Source organism: Lemur catta, chromosome 20 (assembly GCF_020740605.2).
Source record: "Lemur catta isolate mLemCat1 chromosome 20, mLemCat1.pri, whole genome shotgun sequence".
Lineage (NCBI taxonomy): Eukaryota > Metazoa > Chordata > Mammalia > Primates > Lemuridae > Lemur > Lemur catta.
This window is the reverse complement of record NC_059147.1, coordinates 4,220,079-4,236,677: the sequence shown is the minus strand read 5'-3', so window position 1 is coordinate 4,236,677 and position 16,599 is coordinate 4,220,079. Positions and strand designations below refer to the sequence as shown.

Below are 16,599 nucleotides of genomic sequence, written 5' to 3'. Positions count from 1 at the left end.
TGGAGCTGCCTGACAGCTGGGTCACCCAGAAACCTCCCAGGCATCCCAGGGCTGAAGTGAGAGAGATGGGGTTGGTCTTAGGAATTTGGCTGTCAACTCTCCAATGGTGGTTTGGCCTTTCTCATCCTATTGTCTGAACCTACAAACTGTCCCTGCTGGCTGGCGTCGGCCAGCATGTGGGTTCTCACCAAGAGGCAGTTACATCACCTCCTCCTCCCTGGCCATGATGTCCTGTCACCAGGAGGGTCAGGGGTGGCAGGAAGGGCTCCCTTGGCACCAGCCAAACTGCTCTGCCCAGCGTGTCCCGGCCCCAGCCCCTCGGCCTGGGCCTCCCTGTGCCCCCGGAGTGCCTTCTCTCTCCGAGGAAGCAGGCAGGAAGGAGGGTTCCTTGATTCTTCAGTAAGGACCTTCAGAAGGCAAATACTCACCAAAGCCTGCAACGTGCTGGCCACCACGGGACACACAGCTGGCTCAGGTGTCTCTGTGCCCAAAGGTGCTTAAGTCTGGAAGGGCCGTGAGAGATGCGCAGAATTGGCAGTGGATCAAGGAGCAATGTGCCAAGTGGCAAGAGACCGTTGAGAGGCAGCAGAGATCGTGGGAGGGTGGCGGAGTCAGGGACAAGAGGATGGCACCTGAATCGGGCCTTAAAGAGCAGAGAGAGCTTTCATATGTGGGGTCTTCGGCAGAGGCTTTGATCCCAGGGCGGAAATGGGGGTTCTCAGGCCACGGCAAGCAGGAGGGTGGCGGGAAATTGAAGACGGGTGGTGGTGAGGGGTGAGGCTGGGCCGAGCCGTCTGAGTCACGTAGCTGAGATGGCAAAAGTAACAATAGCGATGACAACTGCCGCTGACGTGCAGTGCGCTAGGCGTCGTGCTAACGGCTTTCCACGTGTTCTCACTCCCGTCTCCAAACTACTCAGTGAGCGCTCTTAGCCCTGTTTTGTAGAGTGGAGAGTGAGGATCAGGGAGGTACAGTCGCTTGTCCAGGGTCACCCAGCTGGATTCAAACCCACATCTTCTGATCCCAAAGCCCCTGGTCGTCCGCACTGTGCATGCCAGCCCTGGAGTGTGAGCACCACGCTTGGGCTGTGCTGGGGTCTGTTCTGGGCCCCGCGGGCACCTGCCGGGCAGCTGTTTGTGTTCTGCTGCTTTGTCCCTTGCTGCTGCCCCTCTACTTGGTGGGGGGGTCCTGCAAGGTCCAGCTGTGAGGCCTGCCCACTGTCATGCGCTGAGGAAAGAGGGTCCCAGAGATGCTAATGATATCAATCCATCAGTCAGTCAATCAACCCATCACACCCTGCGGAGGCAGGTCACCTGTCTAGGCCCGTTGTGGGGCAGCTGCTTGGATGGGTGCAGGCCTGAACGGCTGCCAGGAGCCGGATCTGGGGTGGCCATCCGTGCGGGCGCTGTGACGCCCTGGGGTGTCTGTTTGTGCCAGGCTATCTGGGCGCGTCAGCGGTACAGAGAAAGCCCTGGCAGGGGGGCTTCTCTCATCACACGGAGCCCACGCGTCTCGCTGACCACTGACTCTCCCGGATCCCCAGGGCTTGTCCCCAGAGTGCAGGGCTGGCGCCCAGCGGGGCGGCTGTGGAGCGGAGCCCTCGGCGTGGCTGCCCCTGCAGGCTGAGGGCTGGTCTGGCAGACCCCCGTGACATCGTGACCAGGCCCCAAGGCTGGGCAGAGCGTGACGCTGAGGGGGCAAAGCAGGGAGGCGAGAGGTCCAGGGAGATGGGCTCCACCCCCTCTCAGCCTCGTGCTCTGCAGGCAGCATTCCCTCTGCCCCAGTGTCCCCAGTTGTCCCCAGGGAAGGAAACCCTGTTCTCTGCAACCAGGCAGGAGTGATGGGCGGGTGGAGTATCTTTCTGGAGCAGAAGGTGCCGGGCAGATGGCATGGCCACCACCCGTGATCACCCCGCCCGTGCCGCCAGCCTCCCCCGACACACCTCCTCTCTTCCATTCGCAGCCCGGCTCCAGCCCCGCGCCCTCTGGGCTCGGCGGATGTGGATGGCCCTCCCCTGGCTCCCACTAGCAGCGCCAGCAGTCGGTACCCGCAGGGCTCCCGTCAGGGGTTTCACGTGTGCTGATGTCGTCGTCCCTGTGTGGTCAGAGCCCTGTGACGGGAGGGGAGGAGTGGGGAGGGTGAGAATGTTAGTGACAGGCAGGGTTTTTTGTGACAGCTTGGGGACAGGAAGATCGATCTCTGTCCTTGCATTGGAGGAACGTGGGGATGAAGTTTGGGCTTCATTTCACTGTACTGATATCTGCCATTTTAATGTAGCAGGGGAGGGGACCCAGGGGCCAAGGGGTCACCGCCCTTGGGACACTGAAGACAGAGCAACAGGCCAGAGAGCCTTGAACACAGCCCTGCCACCTCCACGCCCTGCCCGGTGACAGCGGCAGCGTCTTCGGCAGCCGCCCAGGCCGCAGTGCTGCGGGTCCTCCTCGCCCTGCTGACTGCGGCCTTCGTTGCCGCAGGTATCGGCACACGGTTCGCGCCTGTGGCCTCCAGAAGGACCTCAGCAGCCTCCCCCGCGGAGACCTGACCGAGGTGAGCTGGGGGCACAGCCCCACGGCGGCCGCACAGCCGCCTGCCTGCGGCCAGATGCCCCGGGGACAGAGCTGTCCTGGGAAGTGCAGGCCAAGTTCAGCTCTGCCCGCCCTGAGCTCCACACCTGCGGGACGTCACAGTGGCCGTGGCCCCAAGCCCGCTTGAGCTTGGCACAGTGTGGTCACTTCCCAGGGCTGCTCCCAATCTGCCTGTCGTCTCAGGAGAGGTTTCCGGTGGAAACTGCCTCCTCACCTTGAGGGCTGGCTCCGTCCCCCAGAGCAGGGGGCCAGGGGCTGCATGTGGCCGGCGTCTCCCTGGCTTTGCCCAGGCCAGGAGCGGAGGGGTAACCTCCAAACACGGCCCCGGGGGGCTTGTCCAAAGCTCTGGCTCAGTCCGCGGCTGAGCCTACCAGCTCACCTGACCCAGGGGTGTCACCTTGCCCTCTCTTTGTGTCCCCATCCTGCACAGCCTTCCCCGCCTTGCCCGGGAGCCCCAGGGAGGCTAGGCGACCAGTCCAGAGCCCGTTGCCCTTCTCTGCTGAGTCCTCTACCTGCCTGTGGCGGGGAGGGCCCCACAGACTTCCTGGCCTGCATCCGAAGACCCCACCCGGCCGCCCTGGCCCTCCCTTCTAGGTCGGGCTTCTGCCCAGCCCTCCCTGCCGCCAAAGTGTCCACTCCCCTCCTGGCCTCTAAGTCTCTGCCCTGCTATTGTCACCACCCTTCGAGTTCCAACCCCCATCCCCCTACTTGAGGAAGGCTTTCCTGAGTCCCACGGGCTGAGGTGCTTTGCCCCAAGAACTCGGTTTGTGCTTCTCAGTTGGTGCTTGCTAAACTCTGCTTTGTGCCGTTGTTATGTGTGCAACCGACCCCCCACTACACTGTGGGCTCCCCGCGGCCGGGGGACTTTTCCTGCCCAGCCTCACGTGTGTCACCCCTGGTGCCAGCTCAATGGCTGGCTGAACACAGGGGTTCACTTTGGGTTTGGCCGGATGGAGTCACCCCGAGTAAGCGACCCAGGCGTTTCGTCCTTCCAGCAAATATTTACTGAGCACCTTTCTGTGCCCAGCACGGCGCCAGGGCTCAGGGCTGTGACGACGAACGCGGCAGACAAGGCTCCTCTCTTCAGGGAGCGTAGACCTGCCGAGTGGGGGACAGTTGCTCCGCAAGTGAACCCTTTTCTGTCCCCTCCAGTTCACTGCTCTGCTCTCCCGGAGCTGCTGCTCAGACGACGCCCTTTGGTGTCCAGGGTCCCCCCTGTGGGATATGCCTTGGGATGGGGCGTCACGCAGCAGGTGCCCCTCACTCGGCGTCGGAAAGGGCTCTCCGCTCATGCCACTGTCCACGAGGCTCCCAGGGAAGCGGGGAAGGGGTGCTCCTCCACTCGACACAGTGACTTGTGTGCTCGGGGTCCCTGTCAGGGGTGGAGGGGCTTGGCTGTGCTGACACCCGGTCTGTGTGCCTTTCCCCTGCATCCTGAGAAGCTTCAAGGAGCTGCCGTTCTCCAAGACCTCAGGGTGGCCCGAGGATGGGCAGTAGCATTGTCCCTGTCCGCAGATCGGGGAGCGGGGCCTCAACCTCTCGGGGGGCAGAGGCAGAGGGGATCAACCTGGCCGCGCCGTCTACGCCAACCGTGAGCCCTGCCTGCTGGATGACCCCCTGTCGGCCGTGGACACCCACGTGGGGCAGCTCATCTTTGAGGAGTGCGTTAAGAAGATGCTCGGGGGGGAAGGCCATTGTCCTGGCGACCACCAGCTGCAGGTGAGGGAGTGAGCGGAGTCCGGGAGGTCGCGGGGCGGATGTGCGGCACCTGATGCTCTCAGAGCCTCCTCTTCTGCCGAGACCTGCCTGTCCTGCACAGTACGCAAAGACACAGTCCCCCGCACGGCCAGCTCCCAGGAGCCTTCCTGCCCCTTCCTGTGCGCGGGGCCAGGACAGGGAGTGCAGATCCTCCAGGAACACCGAGTCCCGCCTGCGGGTGGCCCTGGACTCCCCCCCTCCAGTTCGGGCCTCCGGTGGGGTGGAGCTGGGGAGCCGGGGAAGTGACTCAGACCCATCCTTCCTCCAGCAGGGCCGGCGGGCCTGAAGCCAAGGGCATCTTGGCAGGGGATGAAGGGGGGGTGGCCCCAGACAACACACCCCAGGGGAAAGGGGCTTGAAGCCAGGACTTTGGCGCCAAGGCTAAGGCTTTGGGGAAGCTCTCTCTGCTCAGGGTCACTCTCTCAGGCTTAGGAGCATGAATCTCGCCAAAGACCTGAGTGAACTTGAGAATGTGGCAGGGTGGGGACAGTCCCGGCTGCGCCAGTCCCACATAACAGGTACTGAATGCCTGGCGGGAATCCAAGACCCTCCTCCACCCTGAGACAAGCCGGGTTTCCCTCCCTCCCAGCATCTCCTCTCCCCTCTCCATGGTGAGTCCTCAGAGATGTGCGTGTGTGCGTGTCTGTGTGCATGTGTGTGTCTCCTCCCGCAGGAGAGGTCCCGTGGGGCTGACCCTCCTGCCACCCTGGGGACTGTGTAAACCAGGGCCTGGTCTGGGGGCAGGAGGCAAGGCTCGTTGTCTTGCAAGCCTAAGCTGGGGTGGGGGTGGGGGATGGCAGCCAATGAGGTTGCCATGGCTACAGGATGCTGCAGCCAGCATTTTCGGATGCTCTAGCCGTGGCCAGGAGGAGCAGCCTGGGGAGAGGGGAGTTCCTCAAAGACGCAGGAAACCCCGGCTTTCCCGCCGCTGTGGTGCTGCCCTTTCCCAGGCTAGACTGCTGGCTTTGGAATGAGCGCCAAGCATCTGAACTTTGCCCACGGCATTGTCTGGGTTTCCTCTGAGGGGCGCGAGCTCCCAGGAAGCACCACGCTGGGCTGGTGTGGACGAGAGCTCCTGTTCCTCCTCTGGCCAGGAGTCAGGGTGGACAGAGGTTGGCTTTCTTCCGCACCCCCACGGGGTGCCTGGGGTGGGCTGTGGCCCGGCCAGGGTGCCAAACGTGGTGAGCACAGCTCTGTGCCGGGAATGTCCAATCCCTGGAGACGGCCTGAGAGGGCTGGGAGAACTGTCCTGAGGGCTCCGGGGATCTGGAGGGCGACCCCTCATACCTGCCCGGCGTGGGTCAGAGCTGTCCCCTAGGACTTCTCCTGGAGGTGATCGTGGCCTCTGTCCTGGTCCAGTCGTGTAAGCCCCGGTCGGCAGTGTGACCGTGGGCAGGAACTGCTCTCCTCCCCAGGCCTCACGCAGTCTCCCCAGAGCGCACCTTCCCCAAGACCGTTTCATCTCGCGTTCTGCAGGCTGGAGAGCGCAGGCAGGCGGCCACCAGGTGGCACAGGGTCTTGGTCCCGCTGTTCCTTGTCGGGGAGGAGGAGCCCTGGGCTCTGCAAGAGTTTCTCTGCTGCTTTCACGCCTGTGCCCACAGGGGCTCCAGATGCTTCTGAGCGGGAGGGCTGGGCCATCGCGCTTCCATTACTCCCGGAAGCAAATGGAAAGACTCGGGCAGTCGCAACGGACCCCAACCCCGGGTCAGATTCCTGAGTTTGCAGAATGAAGCTACACAAATCTGCCTGGTCTCACTGGAGTGAACTGTGGGCTCACTGGACTTCACCAGGAGCTCTGGGGGCTGGAGTGTGCACCCTGGCACAGGCAGAGAAGGCTACGGGGCTGTCACAGGCCTGTGGTGCCTCAGTTTCCCCACCTGGAAAATCAGCTGACAGTAAAGCTGCTTGCTGTCTTTACTGGGTTGTGGGAAATGAGAGATAAGAGGTGAGATCAGGCTTTGAAAAGCTGGGAGATCCATGCAAAGGCGAGGGGTTATTTTATGGAAAAAAGGCTCTGTCAGAAAATGTCACAACTGGACGTTTAAAGCCAGGCGGTTCCCACTTGGGCTGTGTGGGGGAGTAGACAGGGAGCGCGTCAGCCCTGTTGGCTGTCCTGCCCCCACGCCGTGTGCAGTGACCAAGGGTGGCCACGTCTTGCAGGTGTCTAGGCCAGAGCAGCGGCGCTGATCTGTGCTAGGCAGGGCCGCACCGCAGAGCCCGGCCAGGCTTCCCTGGGCTGAACCACCTTAGGTCTCACCGCACCTTGCCCACCTCCGGGAGGGGCTTCCTGCCCTGAGGTGGGTCGATCCCATGGGGAGAGCTCTGTCTCACTCCAAAATGAAAGAAACCCCTCTTAGCAGAACTCTTTGATCTCAGGAGTGATATGGAAATGAAGGGAATTCAAATTAAAAAAACAGAAGTGCCCTGGGCAATCATGGGAGCCAACATTGAAAGTAGCTGCATTTCTAGCACGAAGATAAAGCTGGGCAAACTCCCAGGCCAGGAAGCGGGGCCTGTTAGCTGGGGCTGCACCGTGGTCTGCTTCCCCTCAGCTAGCTGGGGGTGATAGGGCCGGGGGTGCACTGCTGCCACAGGGGGTGCACTGCTGTGACAGGGGGTATGCTGCTGCGACAGGGGGTGCACTGCTGCGACAGGGGGTACACGGCTGTGACAGGGGGCACACTGCTGTGACGGGGGTACACGGCTGTGACAGGGGGTACACTGCTGTGACAGGGGGTGCACTGCTGTGACAGGGGGTGCACGGCTGTGACAGGGGGTACACGGCTGCGACAGAGGAGACTAGTGCAGAGATCCTGTCTCCCCACCCTGCCACACCTTGGCTGCAGTGACTGCCAATTTCATTTTCCAGATCTCCACGATCAGGTTTCTTAGGAGGGCAGCTCATTTAGGGAGCAGAAGCGAAGAAACATGCAGCGTGCTTCGCTGAGACAGCGAGAGGCTGGCTCTGGTACTCACAGGGCCTGTGGGCACTCAGTCAGTGGTTCTCAGCTGGGGGCCATTTTGCCCACAGGGGGCATTTGGCAATGTCAGGGGACATTGTTGCTTGTCACAAGTGGGGGTGGGGTGCTGCTGGCATCTCGTGGGCAGAGGCCAAGGAGGCTGTTAAATATCCTACGAGGCACAGACAGTTTTATCTGGCCCCTAATGTCAATAGTGCCAAGGTCAAGAACCCCCCGCTCGCTGGGCCCACCGACCCCGAGCTTGGCCTGGGCACTCCTTTTCCCCCCTAACGCAGAGGTTCATGGAAGATCACTTTCGTGTCTTGGCAGCTCCTGGAGTCCTGTGATGAAGTCATTCTGTTAGAGGAAGGAGAGATCTGTGAGCGGGGAACCCACCAGGAGCTAATGGAGGAGAGGGGGAGCTACGCAAAGCTGATTTGCAGCCTCCGAGGGCTGCAGTTCAAGGTCACTCGCACATGGGGCGGGGACGGGTGCCGTCCTGGGGTTTCTGGCCTGGGGGAGGTCCTGCCACGCAGCTCTCAGGAGCAACTTCATTTGTCTCCAGGATCCTGAACACATTTGCAATGCAGCGATGGTGGAAGCCATTGAGGAGATCCCTGCTGGGACAGAAGATGCTGGTAGGGTCAGAGTTCGAGCCCCACCTCTCTCACTGCCCTTGGCTCCTGGATGGACACAGACCCCTCTCTATTGCTCACTTAGCTTTGGCTCCAGGAAACGAGGAAGAGGAAGGAAAAGAACCTGCAGCAGACTCAGAATCTGTAGACACGAAAGGTACTTGCCATTCACCACGCCTCCCTCCGTCACATGCCCTCTGGCTCTCGCCGGGCGGCCACCGTGGGGTCTGCTGAGGCGTGAGCCTGTGGCTCAGCTGCCCGAGACAAATTTTGGCTCCACCGTTTTACTAGTTTTGTGACCTTGAGCAAGATACTTGACTACTCTGAACCTTAGTCTCCTAGTCCATAAAATGAGGAAATAACATACCAACCTCATACGTTCTCATAAAGACTAAACGAGAAAGGTACTTAAAGTGATTAGCACAGTTACTCCCGTGGTGGTTGTTCTTGGTTGGAGAGGCCAAAGCAACGCACAGGGGCCGCTTGGAGGCACAGTCAAGCTCAGGCCTGTGTCTCGCTCTTTACGGCAGCGCTGACCAGGATTGTGAAGCAGTGCAGGGGCTGAGGGGGGGTAGTTATTCATTCTTTCAACACATAAGGACTAGGAACTCCACTAAGTGCTAGGTACTATGCTAGCCTGGGGTGAGAGAGAAGAGAAGCCTGTGTTCTCAGGGTCTTATGGCCTGTTGGGGTTCTCAGGTGGATGGATAATCAATCATAGGAAATGGGCAAGAGTAATGGAGAGTTGGGGTGTGAGGAACACACAAGTCAGGGAGGGCTTCACAGAGGGGGTGACCTTGGGACTGGTCCTTCACGAATGCGTAGGAGTTTGCTGGGGACATTGCAGTGAGAAGGTGGGAGAGGGTGCAGGGTGTGAGGTTGAGGGCAGGAGGAGATTCCAGGAAGGCAGGGAGCTGGGAGGTGAGCCTGGCGAGGCCCAGGCTGGTCGAGCTGTCTCTTGTCCTCCTTACCCCCTGCTGCCCTTCGCTCCTGCATCCATTCCGCGTTCCTGGAGCACCCGCCGTGCCCGCCCCGGCCACACACCGAGAGGGCAGCAGTCAGCGCTCCTCAAAGCGTGCACAGCCAGGCGGCTTTCCACGTTTCAGTTCTGTTCCTCAGGAGCACACAGCTGAAAAAAAAGAACTTAGTCCTTTTAATCAAATTTAAGATGCCATGTATTTTTTTAAGACCACTATTATTTTACCTACCACTCGGAAAGAAAAAAGACCTCTGCCAATTAAACACACTAGTGATTGGAAGGCGCATCAGCTCCCAGAGATGTTAAAATGTGGGGAGGGAAAAAGTGAGTCTTTGAATCAATGCAGTTTGGCGCCGTGGTCGGTGCTTGTGACAAATGCCTGCGCGCTGGGAAAGACAACGTATTTTTCCCATTCCGGAGGCTTCCTAGGCTGAAGTACACAGACGCCTTTTCAGAGAAAGCTCTGGACTACCCAGGATTTGGGGTCCTGTGGAGGGAGTCACCCCTGCTCCTCATTTCCCTGGAGAGGAAGGTGAAACTGTGAGGTTTTACCCTGGTGCGACACCGGGTCCTCAGCGACAAACAGTCGGACTGTCCCCTGCGCTGAGAGCTGTGGGCAGCGAGGATGCTCATGGGTCGCAACCCGTTCGAGCCAGCTCTGCCCGCCGCCCGCCGGAGCACCTGGCAGAGCTGGGCGCAGGCTGAGCAGAGCGCCCGGGCCGCGCCGCGGGGTCCGACCGGCTCCTCCTGCGCCCGGGCTGCCACGCACCAGGCCCTGCCCACACGCGGAGGCGTCGCCGGGCCGGGCGTCCACAGTGAGACCCACGAGCGAAGGCCCGGCTGAGCGTTTTCAGAGGAGCACACAGGTGTCCGCGCAGAGAGAGTAACGGTGGCTCTATGCAGCGAGGTGCCTTTGAGTGTGAAAGCTGTCCCCATTGGTGCAGGGTGCACAGTCCGTGTGAGGGGGTGCCCCTCTTCTAACTCTGTTTATAACAGCCAAGCAGGGTTTATGACTCCGCTTTGGAGGTGACATTTCTCCTCCTCTGCGGGGAGAGGGGGAGCTGCGCCAGCTGGCACCTAGCTCCCCCCCCCCCCCCCGCCGCAATGCCACTTCCGGGAGAGCGCGACAGCCAGCTGCCCCTGCCCTTGGGGAATGGAGAGGACTTGGGACAGCCGTGTGGAGAGAGTCAGGTGTCCCTGCAGGTTTTCTTCTGCAGGGTGTGAGCTCTGAGAAGACAGGAGCCGCCTCCTTCCTTCTTGCCCTGAGGGTGATGTGGGCACCCTCACCATTTCAGCCTGCGCAACCCAGCTGCCACCTCCGCATGCCTTTGCCTGGGGACGCTCTCTGGGAGCTGCCAGCCACAAGTCGAGCTGGACGTGCTGGGGAATTAACCACCCTCCGCCCCCAGGGAGCGACCCTCACCGCAGAGCCAACAGGAGCTGGTATAGAAAATCCCAGATCCTTCCTAGCATGTGGAAAAACCCTGATGCCTCAGTCTACACTAGCTCTGAGATTTCTCCACGTGGGATTAAGCTCTAGGTGCCCACAGCAGTTGCTGTCGGGTCATATACCTTTTTGTTGCCTTCCTTCCGGACTCCCTTTAGCTCCCAAATAAACTATATGTATTCATATCCACCCCGTTTTCCCCAGGGCCAAGCACATAGTAGGTGCTTAATACATACTTCTTGAAAGATGGAAAGCCTACCTCACAGGGCCGTACTGAGGATGGAATAGAGCAAAGCGAGCAGGAGTGCCTTGGGCACTCGAAAGCACAGGGCGAATGGAAGGCAGGCACGGTGCCTGCCGGTGCCACGGGGTGTACGGGAGGGTCTGCCTGCCTCGGTGGCCCCACCCGGCAGCAAGTGCCAAGGGGCTTGTGTTTGTCTCTGCAGTTCCTGTGCACCAGCTCGTCCAGACCGAATCCCCCCGGGAAGGAGCCGTGACCTGGAAGACATATCACACATACATTAAGGCTACTGGAGGTTCAGTATAAAACAACAGGTTTCTTGATTTAATTTGCATTTTAAAAATCCTGTCTTTAAACTGCTGGGTTCACATTTTATGGTTTCTTTAACAATTACTCTCTTTATGCTAGAGTCATTGATCAATGCTTTTATTTTTTTTTTCCTCCCTCTGAAAACTAAAGTCTGATAATACAGCCTTTTAAATGGAATCATTCGTTATCTCCATTAAAGCTGCCAGACTCTATTTTATTGAAGCCGAGTGAGCAGCAGAGAGAACCGGCCCTCGCACGCCCGCGCCGAGCACGACGGCCGGCGCCCACCGCCTGCTTTCCGCACAGGACTCCCGTCTCGGGGCGCAACACGTACTGCAGTTGCGTCCTGTCTCTCCCCAGCAGGACTGGGTTCTTATTGGTTTGCTTTTAAAGAATACTGGGTCCCTTTTATGAAAGTGCACATTGGTGGTTTTCCAGTGTGTTCACAATGGGGACCCATTTTGCAGCTGGTGGAGCAGATGTCCCCACGGGGCACAGGCTCAGCGCCCAGATGTGCTGCATCAGCCTAGAAGGTGGTTCCCGGGGTGGGGGTCCTTCTCCTGAAGGCTTTGACTTTCCCACAGGCGTTGGGTCCTCTCTCCTCCCTTGCAGGGCACCTGCCTTCTCTCTTCACGCTGTCCCTCTTCTTCCTGAGGATGGGCAGCTCCGCCTTCGGCAACTGGTGGCTGAGTCTCTGGTTACATGAGGGCTCCCAGGTGAGTTTCCCTTTGGCACCGGGAAATGTCCAGTCTGTGTCTTGGAGTAAAACGGCTGCTGATGGAGCGTCTGGTGCGGGCAGCGCCACACGCTGAGATTATTTGCATCCCTCTGCCCTTTTCAAGAACGCAAATGCAGCTGTTTGTGCCACATGACTCAAACCCTGAGAGCCCCTTCGATTTTTCCAGACAAGCAGGTCATCTGTATTTTTATACGCCAGTTTTAGATTTTAAAGGGTTGGTTGAAAAAGACACGTGCCACAGCGTGTCTGTGGGGTCCAGCATGTGCAGGATAGAGTCAGTCTTGCAGCCTCTGTCGTGCGTTCCCTCCAGGAAAGCCTAACACAGATTTGTGTCTTCCTGCCTCTAAAGAGAAGCTGGCATCTTGTCACGGGCGTTGCCCGGTGCCAGAAGGTTCTGCATGGCTCTTCCCCCAAAGTCACCTCTACAGGAACAGGGACGTGCAAGCGTCAGACTCAGGCCCTGCAAATGCCGCCAGGGGCCTTTCTCTGCAGGGACTCTCCTAGGAAGAACTGATAGGTTTGCTCTCCCTCGAGCTTGCTGGAAGCTCTCCCAGCTTTTGGCCTATGGTTTCCAAGCTTTTCTGGAGCCCCGGAGAATGCTGTGGGGACGCCTGCCCGTCCGCCCAGATTACATGTGGTACAGTTCCGTTGCTATGAGACTGGACACTGGGAGACCCGGGCAGCGGAGAGGCTGTTTGGCAAAAGCTGCCTGAGGCCATTCCCAAGGGGAGAGGCCGCAGGGTGGCCTGCCCCGTGCAGAAATCGGAAGCCATCTCTGGAATAGATACTTTCTCCCAGATGCTCACTCGCTCCTGCCTGGGAGAGCCCGAGGTCTGGGGTCAGGGTGGAGCCTGCTCCCAGGCTCGCTGCTCCCCCGTAGGCCAGTGCTGCGGCAAATTGCACACGCGCGCGAGGTGGCAGCCGACCGTGTGCTCGCCCAATCCCCCGACACCGTGGGCTCAGCCCAAGCACAGCAAAGTCCCCCCTGCAAGCTGGGCCTTTTCTCAGCTGACTCCCCAGGGATGCTTTCGCTTTTACGGATGTTCACCCATCAGCCGCCTCTGGTTTACATTTCCGCCTTTTCTGTAATCAGCGAAGTGGCATTTAGAAGAAAGATACTTGTTTGCTCCCCAAAGGCAGTCTTGACTTTTCACACACAGCCCAGAGAAAAATGGACCTGCCAGTTTCTCGGGGGAGGGGATGCCTCTTCCCAGAAACGCTGGCACAATTGCGCGTTCTCGCCGGGCAGGAGGGAGCCGCGGTTTCTTTGGGCCTCTGAGCCCCAAGTTCCCCAGGCTCCCACCCCCGGCCAGGGGCTCTAGGGTGGTGCTACGGTGCCCCCCAGTTGCCCCTCGGGAAAAGAAACGGGAAGGGGCTGTGGGGCTGCCCATCGCACAGAGAAGCCCCCCGAGTCTCACCAAGGCCGGGTGGCTGCTGCCAGGTGGCCCGGCAAGTTGGAGGCTGGTCCTTGATCCTCTGTCTGGTGCTGCCTGGCGCGGCTCACCAGCCTCCTGGAACCCGGACTCCTGCTCGCTTCTGCGATCCTCCTGGCACGCTGAGCTTCTGAGATGGCTGCCCTGAGCCCACCTGAGTGTGCTGAGCTCACAAGCCAGGTGCCCCCTGGGGTCACAGCTGCCACCAGGAGGGACCGTGCAACGCTCAGAGGCCCCCGGAGGGAACTGACTTGATTTTACTCACGTGACTCATTCTCAGCAATTACGCATTTCTTTTTAGTTTCTTCTCTCTGGAAAATGTCCATTCTCCTGACAGTTTGCCAATTCTTGGTGGTTCTCTTGTTTTTCTCCAAGATGACCTGTGGGCCCCAGGGCAGCAAGACCGTGTGTGAGGTTGGCGCGGTCCTGGTGGATACGGGGCAGCACGGGTACCAGTCGGTGTACGCCGCGAGCGGGGTGTCCATGCTGGTGTTTGCCGTCACCAAAGGCTGCACCTTCACCAGGGCCGCACTGAGGACGTCCTCCTCGCTGCACGGCCGAGTGTTTGACAAGGTACAGCCGCCAGGGGCTATAGCCGCATCCTGTCGTCCAGGCCACAAGGTTTTTTGACACCTACTGTGTGCCAGGCCCTCTGCTGGGCTCTGGGGACAGACACAGCCATCACGGAGCTTGTAGCCTAGTCTGGAGGAGTGTCCCACGTAGCTAATTACCAACCGTGAAGGCAAATTCCTGGAGCTGTGGGTGTGTCACGGGCCCTCAGGCTAGGCTGCGCGTGGGGGTGGGGGGCCACTCTGCGGCAGGGACGTGCAGGGACGCGCAGGCCGCGAGGGCATCTCCCGCCCCAAAGAGCCCAGAGTACAACAGGGCCCGAGAGGTACTTCTGGCCCCTCCTCATTCTGCTGCCGTGGTGGGCCCTGGGCACGCGGGTGGGTTCCACACCTTGGGGGTAAAGAGACAGAGTGGAACTTAGCTTCCTGTTGCCCTGGGGCACCAAATTTCCCCATCCTCCAAAGGCACCAGCCTCCCCCACCCCAGGCTGCACCCCAGGTTTGAGGGCAAGTCTGACCCGGGGGCTCTCCCTGGACCTCTCACGAGGCCAGATCCCCCGCGTTCGCTCTCACCCCTGCTGGCTGCAAGAACTGGAGTGTCTTCCCTTTCTCAAGGTCACCTGACCAGAGTGTCGTGCCCTGGGGAAAAGGTCAGGCCCTCTGCACAGATTCTAGGGCAGCCGGGGTTTACCACGCATGCACCTTGACTCGTCAGAGACTCTCTGCTTGTATCCACAGATCTTAAGGAGCCCGATGAGCTTCTTTGACACGACTCCCACTGGCAGGTTAATGAACCGTTTTTCCAAAGATATGGACAAGCTGGATGTGAGGCTGCCGTTTCATGCGGAGAACTTTCTGCAGCAGTTTTTTATGGCGATATTTATTCTCGTGGTGTTGGCTGCTGTGTTTCCTGCTGTCCTTCTGGTCGTGGCTGGCTTTGCTGTGGGCTTCCTCATTCTTTTACGGTGAGTCTATGCACTATTTAAAAAGGAGAAAACAACACGCGCACACACACACTCACACACAGGGTTCACTGGGCACAATGACCAGGTGTCTATCAGGTGATATCGAGCACTCGCTGTCTTCTCTGACGGAGGAGCACATTGATTTTTAGCACTTGCTAAACGTCAGGTGCTGTGCTAAGGACTTTCCATGCATCTGGAACTTCAGCGTCTGAGCCACCCTGAGATGTGGAAATTATTGGGGGTTGAGGCACTGGTCGCAGGCCAGGAAACTAGTAAGCAAGATTGCTGTCTGTCTGCTGATATCTGCTTAACCATGGGGCTCCGTCCTTCCTCCTGCGGGAGAAGAGAGAGGAGACCTATCCTCAGTCACTCTGAGCTTTGAGAAACTGATGTGGTTAGACAAAGGCCCCAGGCAGCTTTGCACGGGGGGCTCTTGCTGTGGCTGTGCACACCCACCCTGGGGGAAGTAGGAGGGGGGCAATGATCCCAGCCTCCCAGCAGACCCAGCCCCTTCCCTCCATCCTTAGGGCCAGCTGGGGCTCCCAGCAGATACCATGGTAGATCTTGAGTGAGGGCAAACCATTGCAAATCAGAAAAATTTGCATTAGAGCTCCTGCTCTGCCACAAACTAGCTGGAGGATCTTGGGGAAGTCAGAGAAATGCTGCACCCCTCAGTGTCCTCTCCCCCAAATGACAAACACTAAAGTACCTGCCTCATCTGTCTCAGAGAGCATGTCACGAAGATCAAATGAGACTGCGTGCTTATAGATTAAAAATGGACTAAGGCGTTATGCAAGAGTTTCCATAAAAATCGGTAACTAAAAATCATGTATTATGCTCCTAGATGTGCCCAGTCCTGGACTGGACATTGGGGATCTTAAAGAAAATCCCCTAAATTATAAAAGCTTCAGCCCACAACCCCAGACCTGCCTCCACCTGCAAATAGGGCTGTCTGTTTTTGCCCAGGGACTTCACGTTCAGATCCGGGCTTTAGAAACATTGCTTTGGCCACAGCGTGCAGGAGGGTGGAGTTCCAGAAAGGTCAGGGCCGGCTGCAGGGTGGGAGCCCCTTGAAACTTACAGTCTGTGTGCGCGGTGATGAGGACCAAACATAAGCAGCAGCAGGAACAGAAAAGAATGGACTCGAGAGCCGTTTCCAAGTCCAGGGTAGTGTCATCAGCGTTTCGTGACTGTGCAGTTTTGGGTGTTAGGAGACGGGGAAGGCCCGGGGGATGCCCAGGCGGGAGTGACGTGAAGAGAGGCACGGGGGGTGCAGAGGAGAAGCAGTCTGGGTGATGAAAATCACAAGTTCCGCTGTGGGTGTTTCAAGTTTGTTCATCGAGTGGGCAGACGGTGCCGGCGCACAGTGGCAGGTGTGGGTGGGGACAGCTGCACCTGGCCCCTTTGGCAGCGGGTGTGGCCGTGGGAAGCAGCACCAGTGCCCTGGGAGTCAGCAGAGCTGGACTCCCGCTGCAGTCTCCAAGAAGGCACATGTGGCCTCCCTCTCCAGACTCAAGGGCTTATTGTGATGACCAAATAGAACTAATTTCTGAAAGTCCTTTACAAAGATACGGGCATGTCCTGGATGTCTGTTCTCAAAATGGGTGCCCCCGGCTTGTGTTCATTTTGTAATCCCTCCGTTTGACCACTGCTGCTATGTGTTCTCTCATTTGTGCTGCTGATTTACTTAGCAAAAGCTTTTGCTCTGCCCTGCTCCCCAGTTCCTGCTCCAAAGGCAAGACAGCCCAGAGCTGGTCCTGACCAAGTCATCCAAATGTTTCCAACCGGCTTCCTGAGCTCTGAACTCACAAGGCTTCCCTCCTCGTCCCCGAGTTAGTTTTAGCTGAGAGGCAGGAGGCCTGATCGCTTTCCCTCTCACGGGCCAGCGGCTGGTGTGCGCCCCGGAGGTCCCGGGTCCCCTGCCCACCAGCGCTCCTGGAGCACCCACGTGAGGGGGAGCTGCACCCTGTGGGGGGTTC

General features: G+C 59.1%; 1 protein-coding gene across 1 annotated transcript in view; it reads left to right on the top strand.

Annotated features, from left to right (window-relative positions):
- The first annotated feature begins 7,895 nt into the window (after positions 1-7,895).
- LOC123625485 (ATP-binding cassette sub-family C member 12-like) overlaps positions 7,896-16,599 on the top strand; it is a 27,996-nt gene continuing 19,292 nt past the window's right edge. The window contains 6 exon segments of the mRNA XM_045534044.1: positions 7,896-7,941; positions 8,036-8,095; positions 10,811-10,900; positions 11,527-11,630; positions 13,462-13,659; positions 14,394-14,620. Coding sequence (XP_045390000.1) covers positions 7,896-7,941; positions 8,036-8,095; positions 10,811-10,900; positions 11,527-11,630; positions 13,462-13,659; positions 14,394-14,620 — 725 coding nt within the window.